At 43.1% G+C, this 27,727-nt stretch overlaps 1 protein-coding gene and 1 long non-coding RNA gene across 2 annotated transcripts in view; both read right to left on the bottom strand.

Annotated features, from left to right (window-relative positions):
• Positions 1-3: 3 nt before the first annotated feature.
• LOC129146300 (uncharacterized) lies at positions 4-18,948 on the bottom strand. Its single transcript, XR_008552863.1, has 3 exons — positions 18,910-18,948; positions 492-3,576; positions 4-117 (listed from the first exon to the last, which is right to left on the bottom strand). It is a non-coding gene; the product is annotated as an uncharacterized LOC129146300 (long non-coding RNA).
• A 6,758-nt stretch (positions 18,949-25,706) lies between these two features.
• The window catches only part of LOC129146272 (BOLA class I histocompatibility antigen, alpha chain BL3-7-like), a 3,344-nt gene continuing 1,323 nt past the window's right edge, over positions 25,707-27,727 (bottom strand). Inside the window, exon 3 of the mRNA XM_054698101.1 lies at positions 25,707-25,865. Coding sequence (XP_054554076.1) covers positions 25,707-25,865 — 159 coding nt within the window. The remainder of the gene's footprint in view (positions 25,866-27,727) is intronic.

The raw sequence follows: 27,727 nt of genomic DNA on the forward strand, positions 1-27,727 counted from the left end.
AGGGCTTTGGAACGGGAGCCGCGGGGCTGCTGATTGGCTGCTCTGGAGACCTCCAGGCAATGGGGAGTGAGCCCTGGGGTGAGTCACCAGTATCCAGGCAGGAGGACCCGACAAGAGCTGTGAGAAGTGAAACTGGGGAGGTGAGGAAGCCCGACAGTCACCTTCCAGCCCCAGACAGCGCCCTGGGGACTGAGACTTTGAGAGCCACACCCCGAGACCCTCCTCTCCTGCACCGTCTCCCGAGTCACACCGTCTCCCGAGTCCAGGCCCAGGAACCGGGTCAGCGATTCTCAAACCTTTTTCTTTCAGGATGTCTCTACAGTCTCACAAATTATTAAGGATCCCATGTATAATTTTTATGTGGGCTATACCGTTAAACATTTACTTTACTAGAATAAAGGCGCTTTAAGATGGAATTACTTCTTTACTTTAGAATGTTAATAACCAATGTATGCTAACAAAGCATTTTTAAGAAAATAACTAAGTTTTACCTTAGCAAATGCCAAAATAGTGAAAGGCAAATGGTGTCTAAGTGATGTTATAAAAATAGTTTTGACCTCCTGGATCCCGGAAAAGGTTCTCGGTGACCTCAAGGATTCCACAGACCGACTCTGGAAATGCTTTTCTCAGTGAACCAGGGAGAGTCTCCCAAGTGTCCTCTGCCAGCATCCATCTCTTTGGTTTGGATTTCCTATTTCCAAAGTTTTTCTTAGAGTTTTGCCCCTGTACTCCCTGGAAGAGAACTCATTTCAGAGATGATGAGAGAGAGTCTTCAGTCTGAGAAGGGAGTTGGAGAGACAGGTGCTTCCCTTTGGAACTGGGACAGTTTATGAGTCCGAGGCACCAGACCCACTGATAATCTTCTTTGATTTTGTTTTTCACCTGCTTAGTATGTATTTCCATCCAGGGACCTCACCTCCTCTTTAAGAGAGATAATATTGGCCCCTTGACTTTACATGTGTTTAATGCATCTGACTTGATGCTCCCAAAGCATGAAGAGCTGTGCTGTCAAACAGAATGTTCTGGAAGAAAAAAATGTTCTATATATGTACTGACCAATATGGTGCCTCTAACTATTGAACACTTGAAATGTGGCTCATGAGCTGAGATGTTGCATATTTAACTATGTATCATTTAAAATTAAAAAGCCATATGTGGCTAGTAACTACCATATTGACAGTACATATCTAGAATGTTCTTAACTTTCAGTATCTGCCCCCCAATACTTTGTTGTATAATAAAATAGTATAATAAAATATAATGTATAATAAAATTATCTTCTTGTGGAAATCATGAATTTTTCTACATGGGGTTTAAGTATATCCTTAAAATATGGCATGTCCAAATAGTTTAATTAACATGTATTTTAACAACAGAGAGAGAGGTGCAATCCCAAATCTGAATACAAACTCTGTCAAATCCCTGAATGACCACTAAACTGTGCTGAGGTGTGGGACACTCAAGAGAAACTGCTGGAAAACCAGAAAGAACTTAGAGGGCGTTGTACCCTTGAGTGACAGACTCATCCTGGTGCAATCTGTGATTCTGCACCTATGACTCATGACTTCCCCGATCCACACAAGCTCAGAGAACCAGAAGAAAAATCTTACTGACTTGAGGAATCAAACATCAGATTTCGTGGCAGCCTTTGGGTATTTGAGTACACCAGGAATAAGATAACCAACAAGTGAGTGAATGCCAACATCTGGGTAGACACTGTCCAAAACCTTAGTTGACCATTGAATCGCATGGAGACAAAAAACCTGGGTTGACCATTGAATCACATGGAGACAAGTCAAACCCTTCAAGACCTAGGATGAAAATGCAGCAAGTAGAGACTGAAGCAACAGAGCAGAAGCCCAGCTGTGCACACTGCAGGGGCAGATTTCGCCTGGTTCAGGCAAATGTCCAACTTCAGTGGGCAAGAAAAGGAATCCCCAGAAAAATAAGAGTCCAGATGTGTTAAATCTTATATCTTTCACGTATTTAGATTTAAGCCTGTTTTCTTCATGGTGCTTGTTTGAATAAAGCCTGACTATTCTCTACAAGGTATCGGCATAATTTTCTTTCTTTGACAAAAGGATATAAATATTTAGTGGCCAGATGATAGACAGTAGAAGTTTTTCAAATCTTCACAGGTTTTTTTATATACTCAAGAGGTCAAGACCAATTTCCCTCCTGTGAGTCCCCGGACTTGCTGGCTCCCTGCTCATGGAGGAGGCTGGGGTGCCTTTGCTACTTCACAGGGAGGCTCAAAAGGCTCCACGATCTCCTGCTTGATCTCTCCTGCTCCTCTCTGGGGAAGACATTTGCTGTGCTGCGTGGGCACTCAGATAAGGAGATGCTCACATGGTGAGGAACTGAAGCTTTTTCTAGCAGCCACATGGATGAGTCTTTATGAAGATCCTTCCATGTCCATCAAGCCTTTTCTTCGGCCTGACATCGTGATTGCAGCCTCGTGAGACCCCGAGCTGGAACCACCACTGGGGTACAGGCCAGAGGTGTGGAGGGTGAGAGGATTCACCAGAGACAGAGTGGGGAACAGAACAGGGAGACTGACTGAAATACACTGCTGAGGGCAGCAGTGGGCAAGACAGGAGAGGTCTGCTGTGCCATGTGGGTAGTTTCCTGGCCGGGGATCAAACTTGTGCTGCAGAGGCTGTGGAGAGCTTCATAGGTTGTATCTTAAACCCTTGCACAACCAGGGAGGCCCATAAATAAATAAAATCTTAAACAACAAAAGAAGTCTTGGAAAAAGAAGTTATGAGTGTGGAAGACCTGGGCTTGGGTCCTAGGTCTGTGTCATGCTAAATATGGGAATGTTTCCACTCTTACCTGTAAAATGGGACTAATAGAGTCTTGGTTGTCTGCCTCACACAGGTGATAAGAGGATTATGCTTAAACTTACAGTAATGTAGAAGTGAACTATATATTGCTTACAAGAAATGAAGTTTCAATATAAAGACACATTGAAAATAAATTTATGGAAAAAAGATAATCTATGATGATAGACATCATAAGGAGATTGGAGTGGTTCTATTAAAATCAGCCATAAAAGATTTCAAAATAGAATTCATTGGCAGATATAGAGAACTCCCTCATGGTGATAAAATCTAACAGAGTGAGAAACTTCAGAGTACAGATAGAAAGGAGACACGGTTGCCTGGATGGGGTATGGAGAGAGGATCAAATATAAAGGTGCAGCTATTGCCAAGAGCTAAGACATGGAAACAACCTAAATGCCCAAAACCAGATGTCTGCATCAAGAAGATGTGCTATATATACACAAGGGAATACTACTCGGCAATCAAAAAAGATAAAGATGCCAGTTGCAGTAACATAGATGGAGCTGGAAGGGATTATGCTCAGTGAAAAATAAGTCAGAAGGAAAAGGAAAAATACTGGATGGTTTTACTTAGAGGAGGAACATAGGAAACCATACAAGGGATGGGTGAAAAAAGACAAAACTAGCAGCAAACGATACATTGGAGACATTCATCTGGGGAGGGAAGAGCAGCAGAGTCTGTGGTGATGTTCCCGGGTGTCCTGGTGGAGGCACTTTCATGGGGACAACACCTGAGAGGAGAAATCAAACATTGTATAAAATTGAAGAACAATGTAAAAATACATAAATAAATTTCAAAAAAATATATAAAGGAGCAGGAGACATTTTGGGATGAGGGGGCTGTGCAGTCTGTGTTCTATGGTAGTTCCAGGATTATATTTATTTAGAATATTCATTTATCTGTCTATTTATTCTATTATTTATATTTACCTAACTGTCCATCTAAAATTGGTAAATTTTATTTCATGTAAAGATCTTAAGAAATAAAAGCAGGGAGAAAGAAGACAAAGTTAATACACTAGAGTGAATTAAAAACAGAGAATTCATTGCTAGGAGTTCTGTCCCAAGGAATGTTAACGGATTTCTTCCAGGCCTCGGGAATGACAGTAGATGATAACTCACACATTACAGCAGTAACTAGCAACAGAGACATGCAGAGTACTTTTTTTGAGGCTTGTCTTAACATATTGAACAGATATGATTGCTTACATTTTTTGTTTTATACTTTTATTTGGCTTGTGTTTATTTTGGTTTAACATATATATTACATGAATAACATCACGGTGGTTAAATAGAACTATATTGCTGTAAATTTCCTATATGTTATGGGATGTAGTTCCATTAAGTAGATATTGAAAAATGAAAGATAAAGTATTTACAACAATAAAAAGTACTGAAATAAATATATTTAAAGCACATGAAGAATTAATTTCACAGAAAAATATTTCCTTAAATCAAAGAAAGGTAGAAAATGATGAAATGGAATGAAAAAGTTGTGAGACAATGAAAAAATAAACATCAAAACGACAGACAAATCTAACCATATCAAATACCGGATGGTCTCACTCATAGCAGGAATTTAGAAAATCTAAATAAGGGACCAGGAAAAAGACTACTTATAATAAAGTAAAAATCAAAACCAACAAGCAACTATAAACCAGAGACACACTGTGGGGCGGGGGCGTGAGGAGAGGAGGGATTAGGGTCAAAAAAAGGGGGGCGGGAATTGTACGGGGAATATAACCAAGATGAAAATGCATACATTGTGCAAAAATGAAAATGAAAAATGATGTAAAAAATAGATAAAATAATAATAAAAATAAAGAAATTAGGCACTGCCGGCGCCATGAGATGTGGCCCCCTGAGCGCCCAGCTTAGTGGCCTTAGAGGCTTGCTTGGGTCAGGCAGAGTCCAGACCCCGCCAGGAGGACGCGCGCGATGCGGCTGGGCTCAGGGACCTTCGCCGCTGGCCTCGTAGTGATCGTGGTGCTGGGGTCGCGCTGTTCCTTTGGGGTTTCTCCACGGCCCCAAGTTTGTTCTGCTCCTAGAACTGAGCACCTAACAGAGCCCCCAGTGCCCGAACCCACAGCCGGTGCAGCTTCCGACTGAACCAAGCTCCCACCACCCGTCCTCAGTAAAGTTGTTATTATACTAAAAAAAATAAAAAAATAAAAAAAATAACTAAATCCCAATGAAAAGCCTGTGATTCTCTGGCACATATTAAAAAAAACTAGAAACAACAAATGTTGGCGAATATGTGGAGATAAAGGAACTCTCCTGCACTGCTGGTGGGAGTGCAAACTGGTCCAGCCACTATGGAGAGTTGTGTGGAGATTTCTACTAAAGATAGAGCTTCCATATGATCCAGCAATTCCACTCCTAGGTATTTACCCAAAGGACACAGAAACATTAATTCCAAAGGGCACCTGCACCCCTATGTTTATAGCAGCACCATTTACAATAGCTAAGCTTTGGCAACAACCCAAATGCCCAAAATAGATGACTGGATCAAGAAGATGTGGTACATATACACCATGGAATATTACTCAGCATTCAAAAAAGATAAACTCATGCCATTTGCAGCAACTTGGATGGAGCTGGAAGGGATCATGCTCAGCAAAATAAGCCAGAAAGAAAAAGAAAAATACCAGATGGTCTCACTCATAGCAGGAATCTAGAAAACCTAAATAAGGGACCAGGAAAAAGACTAATTGCAATAAAGTAAAAATCAAAATCAGGGCCTCCCCGGTGGCGCAGTGGTTGAGCGCTGGGTTGCCAAGCTGCTCGCAGCCTCTGCAGTGCCAGTTGGATCCCCGGCTGCTCCCCAGCCACCGCACAAGGATCCCACATGGCAGCGCAGACCTCTCCTGCCACCCGCTGCTCCCCTCAGCAGTGTACTTCGGTCCTTCTGCCTGTTCTGCTCCCTGCTCTGGCTCCGGTTAATTCTCTCACCCTCCCGCTCTTCTGACTGTACCCAGTGCTTGTATAAATAAATAAATAAATCTTTAACAACAACAACAAAAAAAATCAAAATCAACAAGCAACTATAGACCAGAGACACACTACAGTGGGGGCGGGGGGAGGAGAAGGGGGATTAGGGTCAGAATAAGGGGGGTGGGAATTGTATGGGGAATACAACCAAAAAGAAAATGCATACATTATACAAAAATGAAAAATGATGTAAGAATTATATAAAATGTTTTAAAAAGCCTGTGATTATCAGATTGGACAATATCAAGGAGATTTGTATTCTATGTGTGTTAGAAAGACTTTCTATACAAACAAATATAGGTTAAAATTGAAAGGGTGAAAGGATATGACAAGGAAATAGAAAGCAGAACCACAAACCTTTACTTTCATTGCAGGAGGCGGCAGGAGCAAGGCCTGAGGGACCCAGACAGCAGGTCCCTGCCTCTCTGTCCAGGAGGGAGGGGGAGAGCAGAATGTGGGGGCCACAGTGGATCTGTCCCTTCCCCAGACCTCATCACTTCCCTTAGGCTCCTGACCCAGACTAACAACTTCTCCTAGATGATCCTGGAGGGGAGGGTTTTAGACCCTTCCTTCCATCTGGAGAACATTAGGTTGAAACAATCCAACCTCAAAAGAAATCACTGAAAATAGTCAACCTTTCACAGGCTAACACTGCTAAATATACAGCTCATGCATTATTATGCCCATAGTTGCTCCTTCTCGTCAAAAATGGACTTCTGACCAGGGGATGAGGATGAGGTAGGAGGAGAAAACTCCTTCCTGCCACATTATCCAACAAGCATTACTGGTGATATGTTGGAACGCACCAGTGTTGGAAGCCAGAGGAGGAAGGTAAATCTCAGTGGAGGCATTACCATGTCTAAGCGAAGAATTTATCCCTGATGAAGGGTTGATCAAAACTGGAATTAGACTAAATATTTATTTAGCCTCATTACTTCCAAACACCTTACTAAGAGATTTCTCTTCCATTCTCTCTTGTAATCCTCCAAAGAGTCCTTTCCTTTACTACCATTGGTCACTGGTCTTATCATCAGAGCTAGATTACTAAGACCATGGGAACAGGAACCAGGTCTTTTGTTCTCTTAATTCTTTTCGCTTGATATTTTGTCCAAACATCACAGCACAAAACACAATACTGGGAGGAACAGCCAACACTGGTTGATTGATTAGTTCCTCTAGTCAGCGATTTTCCTCCCCTCTGAAAATACTCTCCTCCTTTAGCTTTTCTATCTTTAACAGTTATATGCATAGCCTACTTCTTGCCCTTAACTTTGGGGTCTTCCTTCCCTCTGTGAGAAATGCCTCTTCCATCGTTCTTTGCAGACATCACCTATTTGAAAACAATATAACTTGGTGGCTGGGTGGCGGACTTGTAAGAACAAGATCCACAAAATAGCCATGTGACATTGGGCACATTAACACTTTGTGTCTGTTTCCCTACAGTGAAATGGTACTAAAAATAAATAATTCTAGAATTGTTGTAAGAGTTCTTGTAAAGAGTTGAAATAGAAAGAGTTGATTATCATAGAGTTAAAACCTAATTAAAGACAAAGCACAACATCTCAAACGTAAAGTCAAACTGCAGAGAATATTTGGGAGAGAAGAAAATAAGTTCTCACCAAATGATAGCTGGTAGGGTATTTGGATTGTAGGCAAAAGAAATTGCATTTGACTGGTTGAAACCCCCAAGCCCACACCAAATGTTATTTACTAGCGTTCTAACTGGCTCAGAGGTAACCAGTCAACATTCGGAAGGATGGCCATACAGGGATCTCAAGTGTTGAAATTCATTTAAGATATCCTGGGGGATGCACTGGGATGATTTTGATCCAACTGTCTTCCATTCTGAGCTTGGTCTAGAAAATCTGGGTTATGTCTTTTCTTTGAAGAAGAAGAAGGAGTGGAAAAGTACATGATTAACAGTCACCAAAGATCATGTAGAATGGGGCAGGGGTTGAAATCTCTATTGCTATGGAAATAAATTACCACACAGCCAGTGGCTTAAAATAACACAAATTTGTTATTTTATTGTTCTGGAGATCAGAAGTTCAAAATTAACCTCAGTGGACCAAAATCAAGACCTTGGTAGTCCAGTGTCCCTGCCATCTGCTCTGAGAATGTTATAGAACATATGGTAATCACAGAAGGATTATTCCCTCATCTTTGTCATATAAAGTAACCTGATCCATGGGACAATAACCCACCTTAGGCACAAGTCCTGCCCATATGCAAAGGAAGAGGATTATATACACCCTTTGTGCGTCTAAAAATGTACCCTTTAGTAAGTAGAATGGGTATAGACTGTTACACAGATTGTAGTACAACCTAGGAGGTGTAGGCACAAAGGTGTGTATGTGAATTTAAGAGCAATTATGTGTAAAAGTGTCGAAGGAAGGAGGAAAGAAAATGGGGTTCAGAAAGGAGGTGATTTCTGAACTGAGTTTTAATAGACAAGAATTCATCTCTAATGGGAGCTACACATGTATACCTAAGAGAAGCCAAATTCAGATTTCTGAGTATAAGACTAATGCTTTACTCTAGACCACAGATGAATTCCCAAAAATGCCAGAAATTAAGTCCAGGCAGAAATAATCATTTAATCAGTCAGTCAGGCCACCTTGCCTTGCTTTGTGATTTAAAGGGGCTTAGAGAATACATCTGGATCCCCTTTCAAAAGCTTACTGAATCTTGAAATTCTTGTTATCTTAGGATTACTAGTGATTTTCAGGATCTTTTTGCTAAAAAATGCCATAAAAGAGCAGGCATGTGTGGTGTTGCTGGGAGGAAAAGTAGTCATACTATTGTCTAGATGGCACAGTAGTTGAATTCAATAATCAGCCAGTTGCCCTGGGCTTACTAATTTCTTTTTAATCTTACATTGCAATGAAGAATTGCAGAGTGGTGTGAATTGTGAGAAGGAAAAAGGGGGAGAGGACTATTAAGTCAAACATAAAATAGAAAGGGAGCAAGTAAAAGCAGTGCATGCAGTTCCAGCTGGCTAGCAGCGATTCATCACTGCTCCATTTGCTATTAGAATTGTGGAGGATTGGAGGGTAATGGAATGTCCCCAGACATTCCTTTTCCAATGGTTCTAGGGTTGGTTGAATCCAGTGTTCACCTAGTCTGAACACTTTTCAGTATTCAAAGGTTTTTTTTTTTTTTTTGTATTTGTAATTTTTTTATCCAGCTAGTATATTAACATTTTTTAAAATCAGGTTTTGTAGAGGAATTCTCAAGTAGACATGAATTCTCATGTCTCAAGTAGTGTACTAGACATATACCAAAACCACTATTCATTCTTTATCTGACATTCGTTTTCATTCTAGCATTCAACTAGCCTAGAGTTAATCAAACAATGAAAAACAGCAGCCTGTCTTGTGCTCTCCCCTGACCGTTTTCAGTATTTTGGATATATTCTATGCTACCTACAAATAGTGTATTCATGTCACTCTTGCTTTGTGAGCTTATTTGAGAAATATTTCCTGACACCAGTAGCTTTTTACACTAATTGTACTTCCTCTCTTGATTAATTTTGCAAAGTTAAATGATATCCCCCTTTTATTTAGTGTTGGATTATCTGTACAATAGTACCTCTTCACTTTCTCTCTTGCCTTAAAAGGACTAAACAGGAATGTTGACAGGTGAAAATAGTTACATAGAATATTAACAGATGGGTCACAAAAAAAGGTGTTTCATGCATAAATGAGTTTAAGAAATTCTGGGTAAATAAGTAGTTGTTTATAATGGAGAATATCAGAAGCTCTGATGTGCAAATATGTGCTGTAAAGCTTCAAAAGAGCATGTGATATGCAACATTTTCCAAACTTCTGATAATAGAAACTTTTTCACAGCACATCCAGTGATATCTGGGTTTTTTTTTGTTTTGTTTTGTTTTTTAATACAAGCACTGGGTACAGTCAGAAGCGGGGGAGAGTGAGAGAATTCACCAGAGACAGAGTGGGGAACAGAACAGGCAGAGTGATGAAATGCACTGCTGAGGGGAGTGGCATGTGCGGCAGGAGAGTTCTGAGCGCCATGCGGGACCGTGGCCGATGGCCAGGGATCCAACCTGTGCTGCAGAGGCTGCAGGCAGCTTCACAGCCCAGTGCTTAACAGCTGCTCCACAGGGGAGGCCCATCCAGTGATATCTTAAGGAAATGCTTATAAAAAGGTCCGGGAGGCAATCTCCTATTTGATGTGATGGAAGGAACACAAAGTTGCCTTTTAGTGAAATAGTACTGATCTGCTAGGGCCTTGAGAACCAGATACCTGCAGGTGCTATACTGAGTGCTAGCTGTGCTAACAGTACCTCAATTTTACAAAGAGAGAGGCTGAGGCATAGAAATGGCAAATAGTTTGTACAGTGTCCCACTACATTAAGTGGCAGTCATGATTCAAATCGAGGACTCAGATTTAGAAATCCCCAGGACACTCTTCTGTCTCCCCCAATGACAGCTAAACTGCCTAAAAGGAAAGCAGTGCAAAAGGACTGTTTAAAGACCCAGGCACTTTTGGGCCTCCCTGGTGGCGCAGCGGTTGAGCGCTGGGTTGCGAAGCTGCCCGCAGCCTCCGCAGCTCCGGTTCGATTCCCGGCTGCTCCCCGGCCACTGGAGGAGGGTCCCACATGGCGCGCAGACCTCTCCTGCCGCCCGCTGCTCCCCTCAGCAGTGTACCTGGGTCCTTCTGCCTGCTCTGCTCCCCGCTCTGGCTCTGGTGAATTCTCTCACCCTCCCGCGCTTCTGACTGTACCCAGTGCTTGTATAAATAAATAAATAAATCTAAAAAAAATAAAAAAAAAAATAAAGACCCAGGCACTTTAATTAGAGTCTGTCATTTTCTGTAATCATCATGCTGACTTTTACCTCTATAGAGCAACTTTTACTACATTTATTATCTCCTTGAGTCTCACCCAACCCTGTCAGTGGACTGAGAAGGATACAAAAGTTTGAATGTGCTGGCTAACTCAACATCACTCATCAAGGACTAAAATAGTCAGGGGTTTACCTTATTACCACCTCTATTCTAGTGAGAAGAGTGTCCAAATTTAACAAATAAAAATACAGGACTCTACGATAAAACAAATTAAAAATAAGAATAAAAATCTTTGAATAGTCTAAATTATCAGGTTAGATTAACTCTAGGCTACTTGAATGCTAGAACGAAAAAATATGTCAGATAAAGAATGAATAGAGTTTTTAGTATATGTCTAGTACACTACTTGAGACATGCTTATAGTAAGATTTCATCTGCATTGTTGATCTAAAATTTTTATATGCACTTTATCTGGCAACTTGATAACTGGAAACAGAGCTCAGAATACAGGATTAAGTAAAAGTAGAGATGGGAGGCTAAGTGACCTGGAGCAGTGTGACATTAAGCTCTGTCTCTGAGCTTCTCAAGTGGTGTGTGCTGATGGTTTCACAAGATGGAGAGGTACTGGTTCCCTCAGCCCCCTGCACAATTAAGGAAGTCAGAAGTGGTAGAAACACAAGTTCTTTCCAGGACTCCTTGAAGGCTGACCCGAACATGATGAGTCTAAAGGGGGCCATTGTTCTCTCGGATGACTTTCAGAATAGTTCCTTCTATATTGGTAGCCAGCTGCAAAGCATGCCACTGTCCATCATGGACAAGGAGACCCATGCACCCACAAGTTTGTATTCCAAATGCCCAAAGAGCAGGGCTCACAGCCCAAGGTGCAAGTTGTCGGGGTGAAGGTGGTCAGGACACCTTTCAGATATGGGCCCACACAATATAACTCCAAATCTCTTTCATATATATTGGATAAATGTTGCTTTGTGGCCCATGTGCTCTTACTGGCAATCTAGCTAGCTTCGCAGATGACTGTATTCATGTTCTATAAATTAGAGTTTCATTGTTACTTTCAAATACTTGATATGTAAAATATAGTTTTTGAACTCTGATTGCATTATTGCAAGCTAAAATTTAACATATCATCTTTCAATAAATTTAAAAGGAAAAACTATTAAAATCTTTAAATATAAATTTACTCTTGCAAGTGTTTGAATAGGCTGTAAAAATGATTTCAAGGTGTAATCACCTATGTGCAAATTTTTTTTTTTTTAAGATTTATTTATTTATACAAGAACCTGGGTACAGGCCAGATGTGCAGGAGGGTGAGCGGATTCACCAGAGATAGAGCGGGAAACAGAACAGGCAGACTGACTGAAATAAACTGCTGAGGGGAGCAGCAGGCGAGACAGGAGAGGTCTGCCGCTCCATGTGGGTAGCTCCCAGGGTGGCTGGGATTGAACCTGCATTGCAGAGGCCATGGTCAGCTACACAGCGCTGCACTCAACTGCCTGCTCCACCAAATTTTTAATGGGTGATGATGAGAATTTCAAGAGAATGCATTAAAAAGTTAATCATAGTTCACTTGTAACCATTTCAACATAAAACATGATAGAAAAAGCTATCTTGACTTTCACATCCACAAGAGAACACTCCTCCTACCTTAAGAAGAGCAACCCAGATAATCTACAAAAATCATGTTTTTTTTTTAAGCCTGAAGAAATTCAGGTTGTAAAAAAGCCTAATGAACCAAAATCAAAAAGTGACACCAACCTCCTAGGAGAGCTGCTTTTATACTGGGCAGCAAATCCAGGGGAAAAGGAAGCTGAAAAGAAAAAGCAGCTGAGCCTTTAATGCAATTTTAAAGGGTTTAGAATCCCCAAGAGCTCAGACACAGGGGCCTGCACTGTCCTTTGGCCCTTTTCCATGGACCTTCACAGGACAGTCTGAGGGAGCAGGGAGATAACTGAGAGACCCTGAACCCAGGCATGGAAACCCTGCTGAAGTCAGAGAGGAAGAACTAGGGGAAGTCCCGAACACCCACGTCATGGTGCTGCTGATGAGCAGCATGTACGTCTGGGTGAGGAGCTGCAGAACTGAGAAAAACATCTACTCTCTGTCCCCAGGTACAGCTGGGAGTCTGAGGAGACCTGAGAGTGATTCCGGGAGAACTCAGAGTCACCCCAGAGATACACATGGGCCTTACCCTGGGTTAGGTTCTTCTCCCCACTGAGGGAAGGACCAGGAAATGGAGGTAGATAGCCCACCCCAAACACAACTACAAAAGACCTCCTGAAGACTAAGGGCAGAACAGGGATATGGAGAGAAACCCCAGACCTTGCACTGAGTACTAGGAAGGGACCATGTACAGTTGGTAGAGGGCAGGAGCGTGGATACCTGTGTTAGGATACAGGGGGGAATTTTTCCCCACCCCCCTGGGTTCTTCTGACAATAGACAAATACATTTATATCAAACAGATAAGGAGGAGAAAATATCAAATTTAATAACAGATACATGGAGAATTTACATTATAAATTCTGAAATAAATGATGCAAGTCTGGGGTTTATATTCTGTGTGAAGGGATCTAAACTATAGGTGGTTGTGGGTCATTTCACATGACGAGGAGGGAACAACTTCATATGACAAAATCTTCCCTCTGGATGTTTGCCCTGCCTTAAGGTAGGTTCCTCTGATTTTAAAAAGGAAAAAAAAAAAAAGGTTGTTTCTGGAAATATCCTAAATTTAGTAAATCTAGGTAATCATTCTTGAAGAAGTAGTAACAGTTTCAATTGAGGATCTCAATTGATCCTAGTTCTACATATTAAGATAACATATATGGGGGGGGGAAATCTAGATATCTTAGAAAAAGTCTATGTGAACCTTTTTCAGGAGACTACCACCATAGAGGAATAAAGCAAAAGCAAACAGAATGTGTTAAAAATGAAGGTAAGAAAGAAGTGATTGGCCTCCCTGGTGGCGCAGGGGTGAAGACGTAACCTATGACGCTACCCACAGCCACTGCAGCATGAGTTTGATGCCCGCCAGGGAGCAACCTACATGGCACAACAGACCTCTCCTGACTCGCCTGCTGTTCCCCTCAGCAATGTATTTCAGTCAGTCTGCCTGTTCTGTGCCCAGCTCTGTCTCTGGTGAATCCTCACACCCCTCACAACTCTGGCCTGTACCCCAGTTCTTGTATGCATAAATAAATCTTTAAAAAAAAAAAGTGATTAAATACTCCCAAGTGTTCATATCCCAGTTCCTGCTAAAGGGAAGTGGAGGATAGGCCTCTGTAAGTGTTTCAGGAGAGGCTTGATGGAGATGTGTCAATTTGGCATGTGGATTATTTCAAAGTAAGATTAATAAAGACCCTGCAGGTTCTCATAGGGAAACCTTTACCACTCCCTTAACTATCTTGAAAAATGAAAATTGAGACTATTATTCAGAATTAGGCTTTTTACAGAAAGAACCCTTCGATGGTAGAAACCTATCTACAAGGCAGGGCAAACATCTAATTCAAAAATCTGGTCTTTGTCATGTGAGTCACCCAGGCCTCATAATGTGAGTTCCCTTCCTCTCCTTGAAGGCCCTGGCCTCTATCTTATTCCTTAGCGAAGGACATAGACCCTCATTTGCCCCAACTGACCCTGGAATTCACATCCACTTAAATTCTCCATATGGGGGCCTCCCCAGTGGCTCAGCAGCTGAGTGCTGGGTTGCGAAGCTGCCCGCAGTCTCTGCAGTGCCAGTTTGATTCCCGGCCGCAGGGCGAGGGTCCCACATGGTGCTCAGACCTCTCCTGCTGCCCGCTGCTCCCCTCAGCAGTGTATTTCGTCAGTCTGCCTGCTCTGCTCCCTGCTCTGGCTCTGGTGAATTCTCTCACCCTCCCGCGCTTCTGACTGTACCCAGTACTTGTATAAATAAATAAATAAATCTTTAAAAAAGAAATTCTCCATATGCATGTAACTCAATTTTGTTTTTTTCCTACTGATGTATCTGACATTACTTTGTTGTTCAGCCAGTCTAAAAGAACCCAAAGGGGTAGGGAGAAACTTCCTCTCTTCCCCTACAGAAAGTTGTGATTCCTCTACCACGTAACATGAAACCTATAGTGAACTAAATAACTAAAGCCACAAAACCTTACAGGCCTAGCTCCACTACTGACTAGATTGTCTCAAATTGTCTCACTAATGGTGAGCCAGATAACAAAAGTCTGTCCTTTCTCTAGAGATGATTGCTGTTTTCTTCAGACTCTACTATTCCTTTATAACTGATGATGTCTGAATTTAATCTTAATCAAAATCAAATTATAAAACACAGAAAAAGTAAGAAAACTAATATTTCCTCAAAGAGAAAACAGTAAATGAAACCTTCCCTAAAGAATAAAATTGTTGTTGGAATTATAAGGCAGACACTTTAAAACAATGTTTATAAATATTTAAGATGAAAGAAATAGAATAAGTGAACATGTTTGGACAATTTCAGAGTCAAATGCAAATGCTAGAAATGAAAGATATATTACAGATAAATAATACTGTCAATGAGTTTATTATGTTGCATACAGCAGAGGAAGGAATCAGTGTCACTGAAAACAGACAATGTGATTTTAAAACATATTTGCGTTCAAGATAAACACGCTAATAAATACATAACTTGATTTCCAGGAGAAATACTTTAATGGCCCAGAACATATGAAAGCCATTGACCCAAGATTCAATAGACTCAGAAACCTAAAGAAGAATAAATACAAAGAAATACCAAAATTATACATCACTGTCTAACTGCTTAAAATCAAACATAAAGAGAAAAATCTTAAAAGCCACAAGGGAAACAAAACATATTCCAGAAAGGAGAAAAACAATAGAAATTATATCTCCTCATTGGAATCAATAGAGACCAGAAGACATGGCCATGACAACCCTAAATTGTTAAACAGAAAAACATATTAGTCTAGAATTCTAGAACTAGTTAAATTATCTTTCAAAAATAAAGATATTTCCCCAAGGAAAAGGTGAAAGAAATTGTCTTAAATAGACTTCGATAAGGAATACTAAAATGCATTAGTTCAAGGAATGCTAAAGGAACACTAAAATGTTTAGTTCAAAAAGAAAAATACAAAGTAGAGACCCAGTTATTTGGGAAGGTATGAAGAACACTGGAAAGAGAAAAGACATATCAGTAGATATAAGTAACAAACACATACACACACAAATACATACATTTTAAAGACTATTAATCTTATAAGGTAAAAATAGTAACAAGGTAATGTTAAGTTGCACCATATTTAGAAATTAAAAAAAATGTGCGGCAAGACAGTGCACAGGGGAAGAGAGAGTGATAATTAAGATATGCTATTTTAATATCCTTACATTGTAAAGTAACAGAATTTTGTTATTATATACATATGGCAAGTTAGAGATGTATAATGTAATTTTAAATCAACCACTAAGAACATAACATAAAATGATATAACTAAAGATAATACCTAACAGAAAATAAAAATAAAAGTGATTACCTAAAAATACTTAATTAACAATAAAAAGGGAGGAACAAAGAAAGAGCAAATGCAACAATTAAAATCAAATATCAGCATTGTAGTTTAAAACCCACATATACTAATAATAACTAGTAATAACTAAAAAAAGAAATTAAAAGATGCAGACTCAGACTGGCTAAAGAATGCAACATCACAGTAGATGTTTTTGAGAAGTAACACTCTTTAAACATCGCGACAACAGAAAAGGGGGCCTCCCTGGTGGCGCAGGGGTTAAAGACACGCACTATCACGCTCTCCCCAACCACTGCAGCATGAGTTCTACCCTCAGCCAGCCAGGGCGCAACCCACATGGCACAGCAGACCTCTCCTGTCTCGCCGACTTCTCCCCTCAGCAGTGTATTTCAGTAGATCTTCCTGTTCTGCTCCCCACTCTCTCTGGTGAATCATCTTACCCCCCCCCCCCCTCGCAACTCTTGTCTACACCCCAGTTCTTGTGTGCATAAATAAATAAATCTTAAAAAAAAAAAAGACAACAGAAAAACTGATCAGCACGGGAGTTTTGACCTGCTCCGTTTCCGACCTGGGCCGGTTCACCCCTCCTTAGGCAACTTGGTGGTCCCCCGCTCCCGGGAGGTCACCATATTGATGCCGAACTTAGTGCGGACACCCGATCAGCATGGCGCACTGCAGCCCAGAACTCCTGGGCTCAAGCGATCCTCCAGCCTCAGCCTCCTGAGTAGCTGGGACTACAGGCGCGCGCCACCACGCCCGGCATACAACAAAAAAATTGAAAATGAAAGAATGGAAAATATATAGCATTGAAATACTAATCATAAAACATCTTCCATTACCATATTTTATAATAGAAGTAGACTTCAAAGAGTATTACCAAGATAGGCATTTCATAATGATAAAAGGGTTGTCATCAAGAAATCTTAAAAATTTTAAAGCTGTCATATTACTAGTTCTCTTATGAACTAATAAAAAGTATAGACAGATCCAAATTATTGTTGCAGATTTTAGCACCTATCTCTCAGCAATTGATAACAAGACAAAAATTTGACAAAGACATCGGAGATATAAATCAACTTAGTTGAAAGTTATAGAACACTACACCCAAGAACAGAAAAGAACTGTACTATCTTCTCATGTGCACTTGAAAAATTCACCAAGGTAGACTATATTCTGAGACATAAAACAAGTCTCAGTAAATGTCAAAAGTCAAAATCATACAAACAAAGCATGTTCTTAGGCTGTAACAGTATTAGATTAGAAATCATTAACAAAATATTACAATAGAATTTTCTGTAATGATGAAAAGGTTCTATATCTCTACTGCCCAAATATGGTACCCATTATCCACATATGACTTTTAAGCAATTAATATTTGGCTAGAATGGTTTAGCCACAGAATTTTAATTTAAATTCATTTAAATAAATAAATTAAATATCCACAATTGACCACTGAATATCATATTGGACAGTTCAAATCCATTAAATCTCCAAATATTCAGAAATTTAAAGACACATTTTTAATACACTTAATACACAAAACCATATTATCTTGGGTCAAACAAATCACAAGCAAAACTAGAAAATATTTTGAACAAACTCATAATAAAACACACGATGTCAAATTTCATGGAATACACATAAAGCAGTTCTCAGAGGTACTTCATAATTTGAAGACTTGTAGTTATTATCTAACTTCTCTGAACCTCCATTCTGATTTCTTAATGGGGAAAATAATGCTACCTACCTAGATACTTTTGTAGGAATTAGATGAGAAAATCTTGCATTGTTTGTGATTATAAAGTGCTATTACTTTAAGACACACCTAATAAAGATAAGATATCCAAAAAAGCATATTTAGGAACAAAATATCACCCACGTTTGAATTATTATCTCGCCATTACCTAGCTGGGTGACTGTGGATACTTTGCATAAGGTCACCTGACCTAAGTTCAAAAAAAAAGATAAAAACAAAAGCAAGGTAATTTTAAAGTAATTTTCAAACTCTAATTTTTAAGAACTATGAAAGTGTGACATTTCCTTTGTAATGTCTACATGACTACAAAGTGCACTGCATTATCATCACCAGGATTCCCTTCTTTCCTGTGGGATCAGGAAGGAGAATGGTGGAACCATCTCCTGACAAACACTGCACTCACTTCTTCACACGCATCATTCCATTTCCTCCTCACACTCCTCCTGGGGGGCTGGTATTTTAAGAAAAGTGTTACTGAAGAGTCTGAGGTTCAGAGAAATAAAATGATTTGCCTAAGTCTGCACAGTTACACAAGAAGGGGCAGTTCTCAAATTTCTCTCTCTCTCTCTCTCTCTCTCTAACTTCCTATTCACCCTCGAAAGTGACCTCGAGGACCCGCCAAGCTCACCAGGGAGCAGGACCCAGGGAGTCTCTGCCCAGAAGTGGACACGCCCGTCCAGTCACCCGCATCCCCGCGGGGAGTGTCCGGGCCTCGCGCGTCCCCGTCTGTCTCGGGCCCAGGCCCGGGGACTCGCGCTGGGCGGGGCGGGGACGCGAGAACCACGAGGAGCCGCGACCCGCCCCGGGTGACCGCGAAGACGGTCACGAGCACCAGCGCGGGCGCGACACACAGAGACGGGAACAGGGGTTTTCTCTGAGAGAACGTGTGATGTCCCCCAAGGACACCTTCTGTTGGGACAAATGTTTTCTTTCTCAAGATTTATTTATTTACACACGCAAGAACTGGGCAACCCGCCGCCCCGGCGAGGTTCATTACCGGCTCCAGCAGCCCCGTTGGTGTCGTCAAGCTCTCCGCGCTCAGCCGTCGCCGCGCTCCTTCCGCTCGGCCACTCCAGCCCCTCCTCCGGCCTCGGCACCGCACCACACTGCGCTGCGCTGCGCCGCGCCACGCACGCCAGGCCACGCACGCCAGGCCACATGGCGCGCCACGCCGTTTGGCCTAGTGCGCATGCACAGTGGGAGGGCAGAAAAGCCCGAAGCTTTCCCCCCTGCTTACCCCCACACCCCTTCAGATGCATGTTGTTATTCCACACCAACCACCAAAGCACCCACAACCCTCCACCAGTCCATTGTGGTTCCCCCTTTTTCTCCCCCAACACCCCCTCTGATAACCTCAATTCTATAGGAGGATTTCTAGGGTTTGATTTAACTGTGTCTGTTCCTTTGTTTTGATGTTCCATATTTGAGTATAATCATCCAGTATTTGTCTTTCTCCAACTTACTTCACTTAGTGTAATCCCCTCCAGTTCCATCAGTTCCCTCCATGTTGTTGCAAATGGCATGACTTCATTTTTTTGTGTAGTTGAACAGTATTTCATTGTGTAAATTTACCATAAATTCTTTATTCACCCATCAGTCCTCGGGAACTTAGACTACTTCCACAACTCAGCTGTTATAAATAGTGCCACAATTAGCATAGGAATTCATCTATCTCTTTAAGTGAGTGTTTTTGCGTTTTGGTAAATAGATACTTAGGAATGGAATTGCCAGACCATATGGAAGATGTATTTTACTTTTTTGAGAAACCTCCATACTGTTCCCATAAAGGCTGAACCAGTGTACTGTCCCACGAACAGTATATGAGGGTTTCTTTTTCTCCTCATCAATATTGTTGTTTCTGATATTTTTGTTATGGGCCATTCTCACAGGTGTGAGTTGGGTGATATCCTGCCAAAGCAATCCAAACCAAAAAGAACAGAAGAATTACACTACTAGACTTCAGACTATACCACAAAGCTATAATAATAAAAATAGTGTGGTAACTGAATAAAACAGACAAGTAGACCACTGGAATACAATTAAACACCCAGAAATAAACCCATGCTTATACAGACAAGTAATCTTCAACAAAAGAGCCAAGACTATATATACATTGAGAAAAGGAAAGTCCCTTCAATAAATGACACTGGGAAAAGTGGACAACCAAATGCACAAAAATTAAACTGGACCACTGTTTCACACCATACACAAAAATAAACTCAAAATGTATTAAAGACATGAATGTAAGACCGACCTTAAGTCATAAAGTACATAGAAGAAAAACATAGACAAAACACTCCACAATATTGGCTTCAAGGATGTTTTGGGGGACTTGACTCCAAAGGCAAGGTAAACAAAAGCAAAATAAACAAATGGTGGGCCTCCCCTGTGGCGCAGAGGTTGAGCGCTGGTTGCGAAGCTGCCCGCAGTCTCTGCAGCGCTGGTTCGATCCCCGGCTGCTCCCCGGTCACTGGAGGAGGGTCCCACAGGGCGCGCAGACCTCTCCTGCCGCCCGCTGCTCCCCTCAGCAGTGTACCTCGGTCCTTCTGCCTGCTATGCTCCCCACTCTGGCTCTGGTGAATTCTCTCACCCTCCCGCGCTTCTGACTGTACCCAGTGCTTGTATAAATAAATAAACAAATCTTTAAAAATAAATAAATAAAATACATCATTCATAGATTTAAAAATAAATAAATAAATAAACAAATGGCAATATAACAAACTAAAAGCTTCTGCACAGTGAGTTAAATATCGCTAAAATAAACTATCATTAAAATAAAAGATATCTACTGAGGGGAAGAAAGTATTTGTACATCACACATTCTACAAGGGATTGATATCAAAATCTGCACAAAATCTACAAAGAACTCATACAACTTAGCAAAAGGAAAGCAAATAACCTAATCAAAAAATGGGCAGGAGAACAAAATAGACACTTCTCCAATTAAGACATGCAGATGGCGAACAGACACAGGGGGAAAATGTGGAGGAGTGAGGGTGCCTAGTGGTGGGTGTGGTGTGGTAAAATATACCTAAAGAGGTGTAAACCTATACCTCTGAATCATAGACAGTGTTGTGAACCAATGTTATCTCAGTGGAAGACAAAACATTGGTTTTTGTTCTCATTCAGTGAAAATACAAAAATATGAGATAGCAAAAGAAGACATCAAAGGAAAAGAATATTCATTGTCGGGCCTCCCCGATGGCGCAGCGGTTGAGCTCTGGGTTGCGAGGCTGCCTGCGGCCTCTGCGGCGCTGGTTCGATCCCTGGCTGCTCCCCGGCCACCAGAGGAGGGTCCCACATGGTGTGCAGACCTCTCCTGCCGCCCACTGCTCCCCTCAGCAGTGTATTTCAGTCCTTCTGCCTGCTCTGCTCCCCGCTTTGGCTCTGGTGAATTCTCTCACCCTCCCGCGCTTCTGACTGTACCCAGTGCATGTGTAAACAAAACAAACAAATAAATAAATAAAACATGCCTCTATTAAAAAAAAAATAATAATAAAAAAAAATAATAATAAAAAAAAAAAAAAAAAAGAATATTCATTGTCACTTATCATCAGGAAATGCAAATCAAAACTGTAATAAAAGTTCTTGGAATTATCATTGGATTACAATACCATATAGATTTTTTGAACAATTTTCCACACCTTGATATGAAGATGCCTCACCATACCCACTAACAAAGTCCTAGAGCAAGTCTAAATAATTTGAGTCTATAAATATTTCTAAAGCATTTTTGAGACACTATTTTCTCAGTACCTTCTATTGTATACTTAAAAAAGGAATTTTTATGAAATAAATTTAAGACAAAACAGTGCTACCTTGCCTAACAAAAGTAGTTACCTTGTCTTCATTTGATTACTTTTTAAATAGTGACCACTTTGGCAACAGCAATAGTCATCTGCTTGAGAACAAATATTATCCACATGTATGAGCATGTATCTCAAACACATATTGCAGCATATCTCTGATGACTCACTTCATTTGTGTTTCACAAACATCTTAAAATGCTTCTGAGGTCCTTAGCTTCTGGGTGAAGTCAAACTACATGGACAGTTCATTTACTGCATCCAGCTGTAAGGCACCAAATACTAGCATTTGTCCTAAGCATTAATTTTGAAAAGAAATTTTACAAATTGCAAAAACATTTCCCTTTTGTATAGGAGTGAATAAATGATTTAACTTAATTTCACTTTTACTTTGATTTCAAATCCTTCTTACATGCTTTCATTAAATAACTTAATTTTATCCAAATGAGAACAGTTCTTCTTACTCCATCTTTGTAACCCTCATAAGCATGTGTTCTTTTGTTAGGCCTACTCAGCCGCCTGGTCCTCAATATTTAACTGGAAAAGAATCTCCAGCATTTGTCATTAACTGTTAGTCTCTCTGCATCTGGTTTAGCTATGATCTTTGTATATTTATGTATAGTCTTTTAAGCAGACATTTTAAAAAGAAAAAAAAAATGTAGGACAAACGAAGAAAAGAGAATGAGGAAATTAAGCAAAAATCTTGTACTGTAGCAGAGTTTTTATAGTGTCTGGTAAAAAAATTGGGTTTAAAATTAAATTGATAATTACAGAGTTTCTCTAAGCTAAAATATATTTTTAATGTTTCTATAAATTTTTGAGATGCTGGCAGTCAGGGAAGGGAATCTTACATCCAGAATGGATGTCAATTCTTGAGAACAAATTACTATCAATAACAGGGTAAACTGGGTGAAGAAATGCACCTATTACCATGTAGCTGTCTGGTCTACTAAGTGATGTTATCACAGCAAGAGCTTGGCTGTGATTTCTTTCACTGGAAATCTGGGCATTCATGAGTGACAGTGACTGATGAATCACCCATGATGAGAAGAAACTCATGCTACTGGACTCAGGTATGATCAAATCACTCTTGATCTCAATTTTTATGACTTTCAGGGACTGTTGAATCAGCCCTGGGGTGACCAAGGAGACCGGTTCACTGTTGTCCACACAAAGGGAACATTCTCTGTGGTAGGTGCTCTCTGAGTACTCACATGAGACACAAAGATCTTACACCCTGTGTCCACTCCCAAGGACAAAAATGCCTCAATTCCTAACTTCCTTTGACGTTCACCTTCTCATCTTGCTCCTTTTCAGCACTGAATCATTCAGAAAGTCACAAACCACTGCCAGGAGTCTATTTTATAGCCATAACGGAGGGAGGTCAACATTGCCACCATTCAAATTAAGTCATCAGGGCACTGTCTGCAACTCTTGCCACTCCTCACTGTCTCATTGGGCGCTCCTGGGTGAGGCTATTTAATGAAATTGTAGCCCTGGATATCCCATTACATCTCTAATCTTAATATCTTCCTCCTAAAACATATGTTCTTATAAATGGATGTCCTAACATGGACTGATATAGACATTAATAATGATTTCTTGATTATACTTATGTAATGACATATGGCTGATTTGATAGATATTGCTCATTGCAAAACCCTACCGATTAACTTAAATTGAGCATCCCCATTTTTTTTTTTCTTTCTGCAGAGAAGAACTAGAGTGTAGGCTTGAAGGATGGGAATAAGAGGATTCACCGGAGACAGAGTGGGAAGCAGAACAGGTAGATTTACTGAAAGACACTGCTAAGGGGAGCATCTGGTGAGATATGAAAAGTCTGCTGAGCCCTAGGAGGGTCAGCTCCCTGGCCTGGGCTAGACTAAGGCCTCAGTGGTAACAGCACTGAGATTTCACCCGCGGGACACCAGGGAGGCCCAACAAACCAAATTTGCATTACACCTACCATGTGTGCTACCTCTATTGTGTACTTGGGAAGATCCCAGGTCACCACTGATTTGGTTCCTTCTCTGTAAAACGCCCAGGTAGAATTCAGAATAGAGTCAACAGGCATGTGAGGGAATCAGGGACTGAGGGGCCTGGGAAGTGAGTGGTTTGACTAAAGGGTTTACACTGGGTTGTAGATCTTCTGCAAGGCCATAGTGAGAAGGAGGCCAGCACTATGACAGAACTGGACTCAGAAGGAGTAAAAAAACTTGGGTGATACAAAACAAACTTTATTAGTATTTCCATAATGAACAAGAAATCCTGGAGGAAATAAAACGAAAACAACTTGAAATCAATTAGGAAACAAAGATTTGAACTACAAGAGGAGGGCCAGGTGTCTGTGGGTGCAGGGTTAGTAGAAGTTAAACGAGGATATGTGGCTAGGGAGGTGGGTGAGGAGAGGTTTGGGTCAGCGGTGCTTAGTCAGCACCAGAGGTGGACAGGCAGTTCAGGGGTCAGGCATGGGACCCTGGAGGAATGGCATCAGGTGAGCACCCTCTGCTTGTGCTGCAGGATCCCTGCAGGGGCTGGTTCCCCAGGCAGGGCTGCTGTGGCTTAGCACCCTCACTTGAACCTGCAGGATGTTGGCCAGAAGTGGCTTCCTCCCACAGGCGTGGTTTGAGCTCAGGACGCTCTTGCATAGGCAGCATTCTCCTGACCAGGGCCTGGCTGTCCCGCAGGGGTGGAGTGAGCTCAGCACTGTCCCCATAGGGTTAGGTATCCTGGTCATTGTCTGGTTCCTCCCGCAGCACTCCTCTTATCTCAGAATCCTCAAAGAAGTCTTCGGGATCCTGCACCAGTCTTGGCTTCCCCAGAAAGGGCGGGTGTGAACTGCCCACACTGGGCAGCTCCTGAAGCATCCTGGCCTCTACCTGTCTCCCACAGTGGGGCTGGTGTAAACACACCACTGCCAGCTGCCCTGCTGGGGCCTGGCTAGGGCCTGGCTCCCCGCAAACAGGTGGTGTTCGCTTGTGCCCAGCAGGTTGTCCCACAGTTTAAGGTCCTGGCCTGGTTTCCCCAGCAGGGCTGGTATTAGCTCAGCAGCCTGGAGACATCCTGCTGGAATCTGGGGAGTTTCAGGCTGACTATTCAGGGGTCACAAAGCTCAGAGTGCCCAGGACGCCTACAGCATCCTGGGCATTATCTGTCTGACCCAGCAGGCCTGCTGGGCTCTCCTGTTGCTCTGGAACAGCATATGCAGGAACGGCTTCTCCTGGCCCTTCCGGACCCCTAGTGTCTGCTTGTCTCCAATCAGCAACTTGGCTGGTCTCCTGGCCTGTCCCATGGGCAGCAGGGGAGCCTGGCTGTGCTCCTTGAGAAGGGGCTAAGGATGCAAGAGGACAGGCCATCAGCCACATGCCAGATTGCCACTTGCCTTTGCAAACAGACCACATGCTAGAGCCCTGAGCAGAGACCAGCCTAAGATAGGGGGCCCCTGGGATTCTGTTCCCCAAATTCGGCAGCTACAGATGCCAGGTCATACTGCTCGTGGTCTGAATCTAGCCCGTGTGGTCTCCTCCAAGGGGCACCTGACCCTACCCCGCCCAGTCGGGCCCATGCACCATCCTGTGCCACTTACCCTCAGACAGCTCCTCCAGGGGCTTTGTGAACTCCAGCCAGTTCCTTTGGACATGTGCCCCAATCTCAAATTGCGGGTGCACTTCAACCTGGGCTCTGTGCTGGGACAGATCCTACACTGGGCTGTGGGAGGACAGTCGGGGAAATGCACTCTATGGATCTCTTCACCTTCCTGGACACAGAACACCCTCTGGGAGCAAACAGACACACCTGCTGGGTAGCAACCAGCTGGGGCAAGAGGGAGCAGCCATGACTCTCTGGGTCCCACCACCAGCCAGGCTGGTTCTGGTGTAGACATGACCTGCCTCCTGGGTGGGCCAGACCCTCCTTACTTGAGCACGCACACGCTCACTCTCACCGCTCGCACATCCACACTCACAGAGGGAAGGGAGGAGTGGGGGCATCAGAGCCCTGGCGTGGCCTGACCTGTCCCAAGGGCCCCCCTAGTTTCCTCAGGGGCAGTGCTGGTGCTGGCCAGAGACGTCGACAGAGGCTCCTCATGCCTTTCAGCAGAGTGCGACACGAGTTTCAGGGAAATTTTTTGGGTCCACTGCAGGGAGACCTGGGCAAACAGCAAGAAAACATGGTGCTGGGTTCAGGCCCACCAGGCAAGTGAGCTGGGTCAGGTTTGGTTCAGAACCAACTGCCTGGGGACCAGGGTTCCGAGGTCATGTGTGCCCTGTCATCTTTTGGAGGTGATGTTACTTCCTGGGTCCCCTTCCCTGGACTTCCTGCTCAGACAGATGCCCCCCCCATCCCATGGCTGCCTGGGCCACTTCCTCTTCACCCTCCATGCCAGGCCCAGCCCACAACACTGACAGCAGCACAGCCTCCCTGAGCCCTTGGATGGCGAGACATGGTGAGATGTAGCCAGGGCCCCTGCTGGGCACTCTGGTCTCTGGCTGCTGACCTGGCTCATCCTCCCTGCCAGGGAGCAGGCCCTGCAGCATCGGCAACTCCAGGCTCCTGTCTCCCATGGGCCCAGAGGAGCTCCAGAGTGTGGAGCCTCTCCCAGGGCGGTCCTGGGGAGTGGGTCACTCCTGTCTACTGCCCTTGGAGGGGAGGCTGGTGTCAGGCTCACAGCACTTGGAGGGTCCCACCCGGGGAAGGCACCTGCATACGCCTCACCCAGGCCTGGCCAGCCCTGCTGGGGGCAGAGTCATCTCCCACCTGGGGTGCCTGTCCTCCCACCCAGTGTGCCTGTCAGCCCTGCTCCTCTCTGGCCGTGCCCTACAGGGCCTTGCGGGCCCAGTCAAGGTGCCAGGGCCATAGACAGTGCACACCTGCCGGCCACAGATTTCTCAGGGCCCCCTGCCTGCTCACACACCTGCTCACTTGCCTGGAGGTTGTATCGACTTGGGACTGGGTTCTGACTAGGACGAGGCCACCCAGGGCATGGGGTGTCCACTCCAACAGGGAGTGATGCCAGCGAAGCCTCTTCTGTCTCCTTCCCTGTCCTCACTGGCTGACTCTCCCTTTCTCTTTCTGTATGTCCCTCTGATGTTCTCTCTCCCCCTCTTGGTCTGTCCTCATCTTACTCTCTGTGTGTGTCCCTGTCCCTCTCGGCCTCTCTGTCCCTGCCCCATTTCTGTGTGTCCCTGTCTCAGTCTCTCTCTGATCCCCAGTGTGTGGAGGACCAGAGGGAGGGAGGGAGGAGCACAGGGGACTGCGGTGATGGTGCACGGGTGCCTTGGAGAAGGAAACTCTATGGGGACTACACCTGAGGGGGTGGGGGAAAGCAAATAGTGTTTACAAGTGAAAAGTGAAGTTAAAAAATAAAAAAAGAAGAGTATCAAAAAAGAATACAGTCACGCCTGCAGGATCCTCATCCTGTCTTGGCTTCTCCAGCAGTGGGGGTGTGAACTGTCCACACTGGGCAGCTCCTGAAGCATCCTGGCCTATACCTGTCTCCCGCAGTGGGGCTGTTTTGATCCTGTCTCCTGGAGGCAGCATCAAGTTGGGTTTTGTTTTTGGTACAACCAGTCACTCTGTGTCTTGTCTTTGGTGAGTTCAATTCATTTCCATGAAGGGTGATGACATGATGACTTACTACTGCGCTTTTGTCTTCAGTCAAATCCAGCCAAGAAATGTGTGGTAACTGGAGCGGGTGGTGAGGGCTCCAGGCTCACTGCCTCCTTGGTCCCCTGGTCAGTTTGGAGGATGGTGTCGGTCCAGAGGCCCAGACATTAGCCAGGTGGCTGGGGTTCTGACCTGGGCACTGCCATAACCCCTCAGTCTCCATGTCCTTGTTTCTGAGAGGGTGTGGGGGAGGGGTGTCAGGACAGTATCACTTCCCAGTTCACAGAGTGCTGGGGAGGGATCTCCAAGGTCACATGGAGAAAGTCACTGCTGAGGTCATGTAGTCGGCCTTTCATCAGCTCCCTGAGCCACTTCTGTTCCTGTGCCCACATCTGGCTTTCAAGA

The sequence above is a fragment of the Talpa occidentalis genome, unplaced genomic scaffold (assembly GCF_014898055.3).
Source record: "Talpa occidentalis isolate TD23 unplaced genomic scaffold, MPIMG_talOcc4v2.1 talOcc4.2, whole genome shotgun sequence".
NCBI lineage: Eukaryota > Metazoa > Chordata > Mammalia > Eulipotyphla > Talpidae > Talpa > Talpa occidentalis.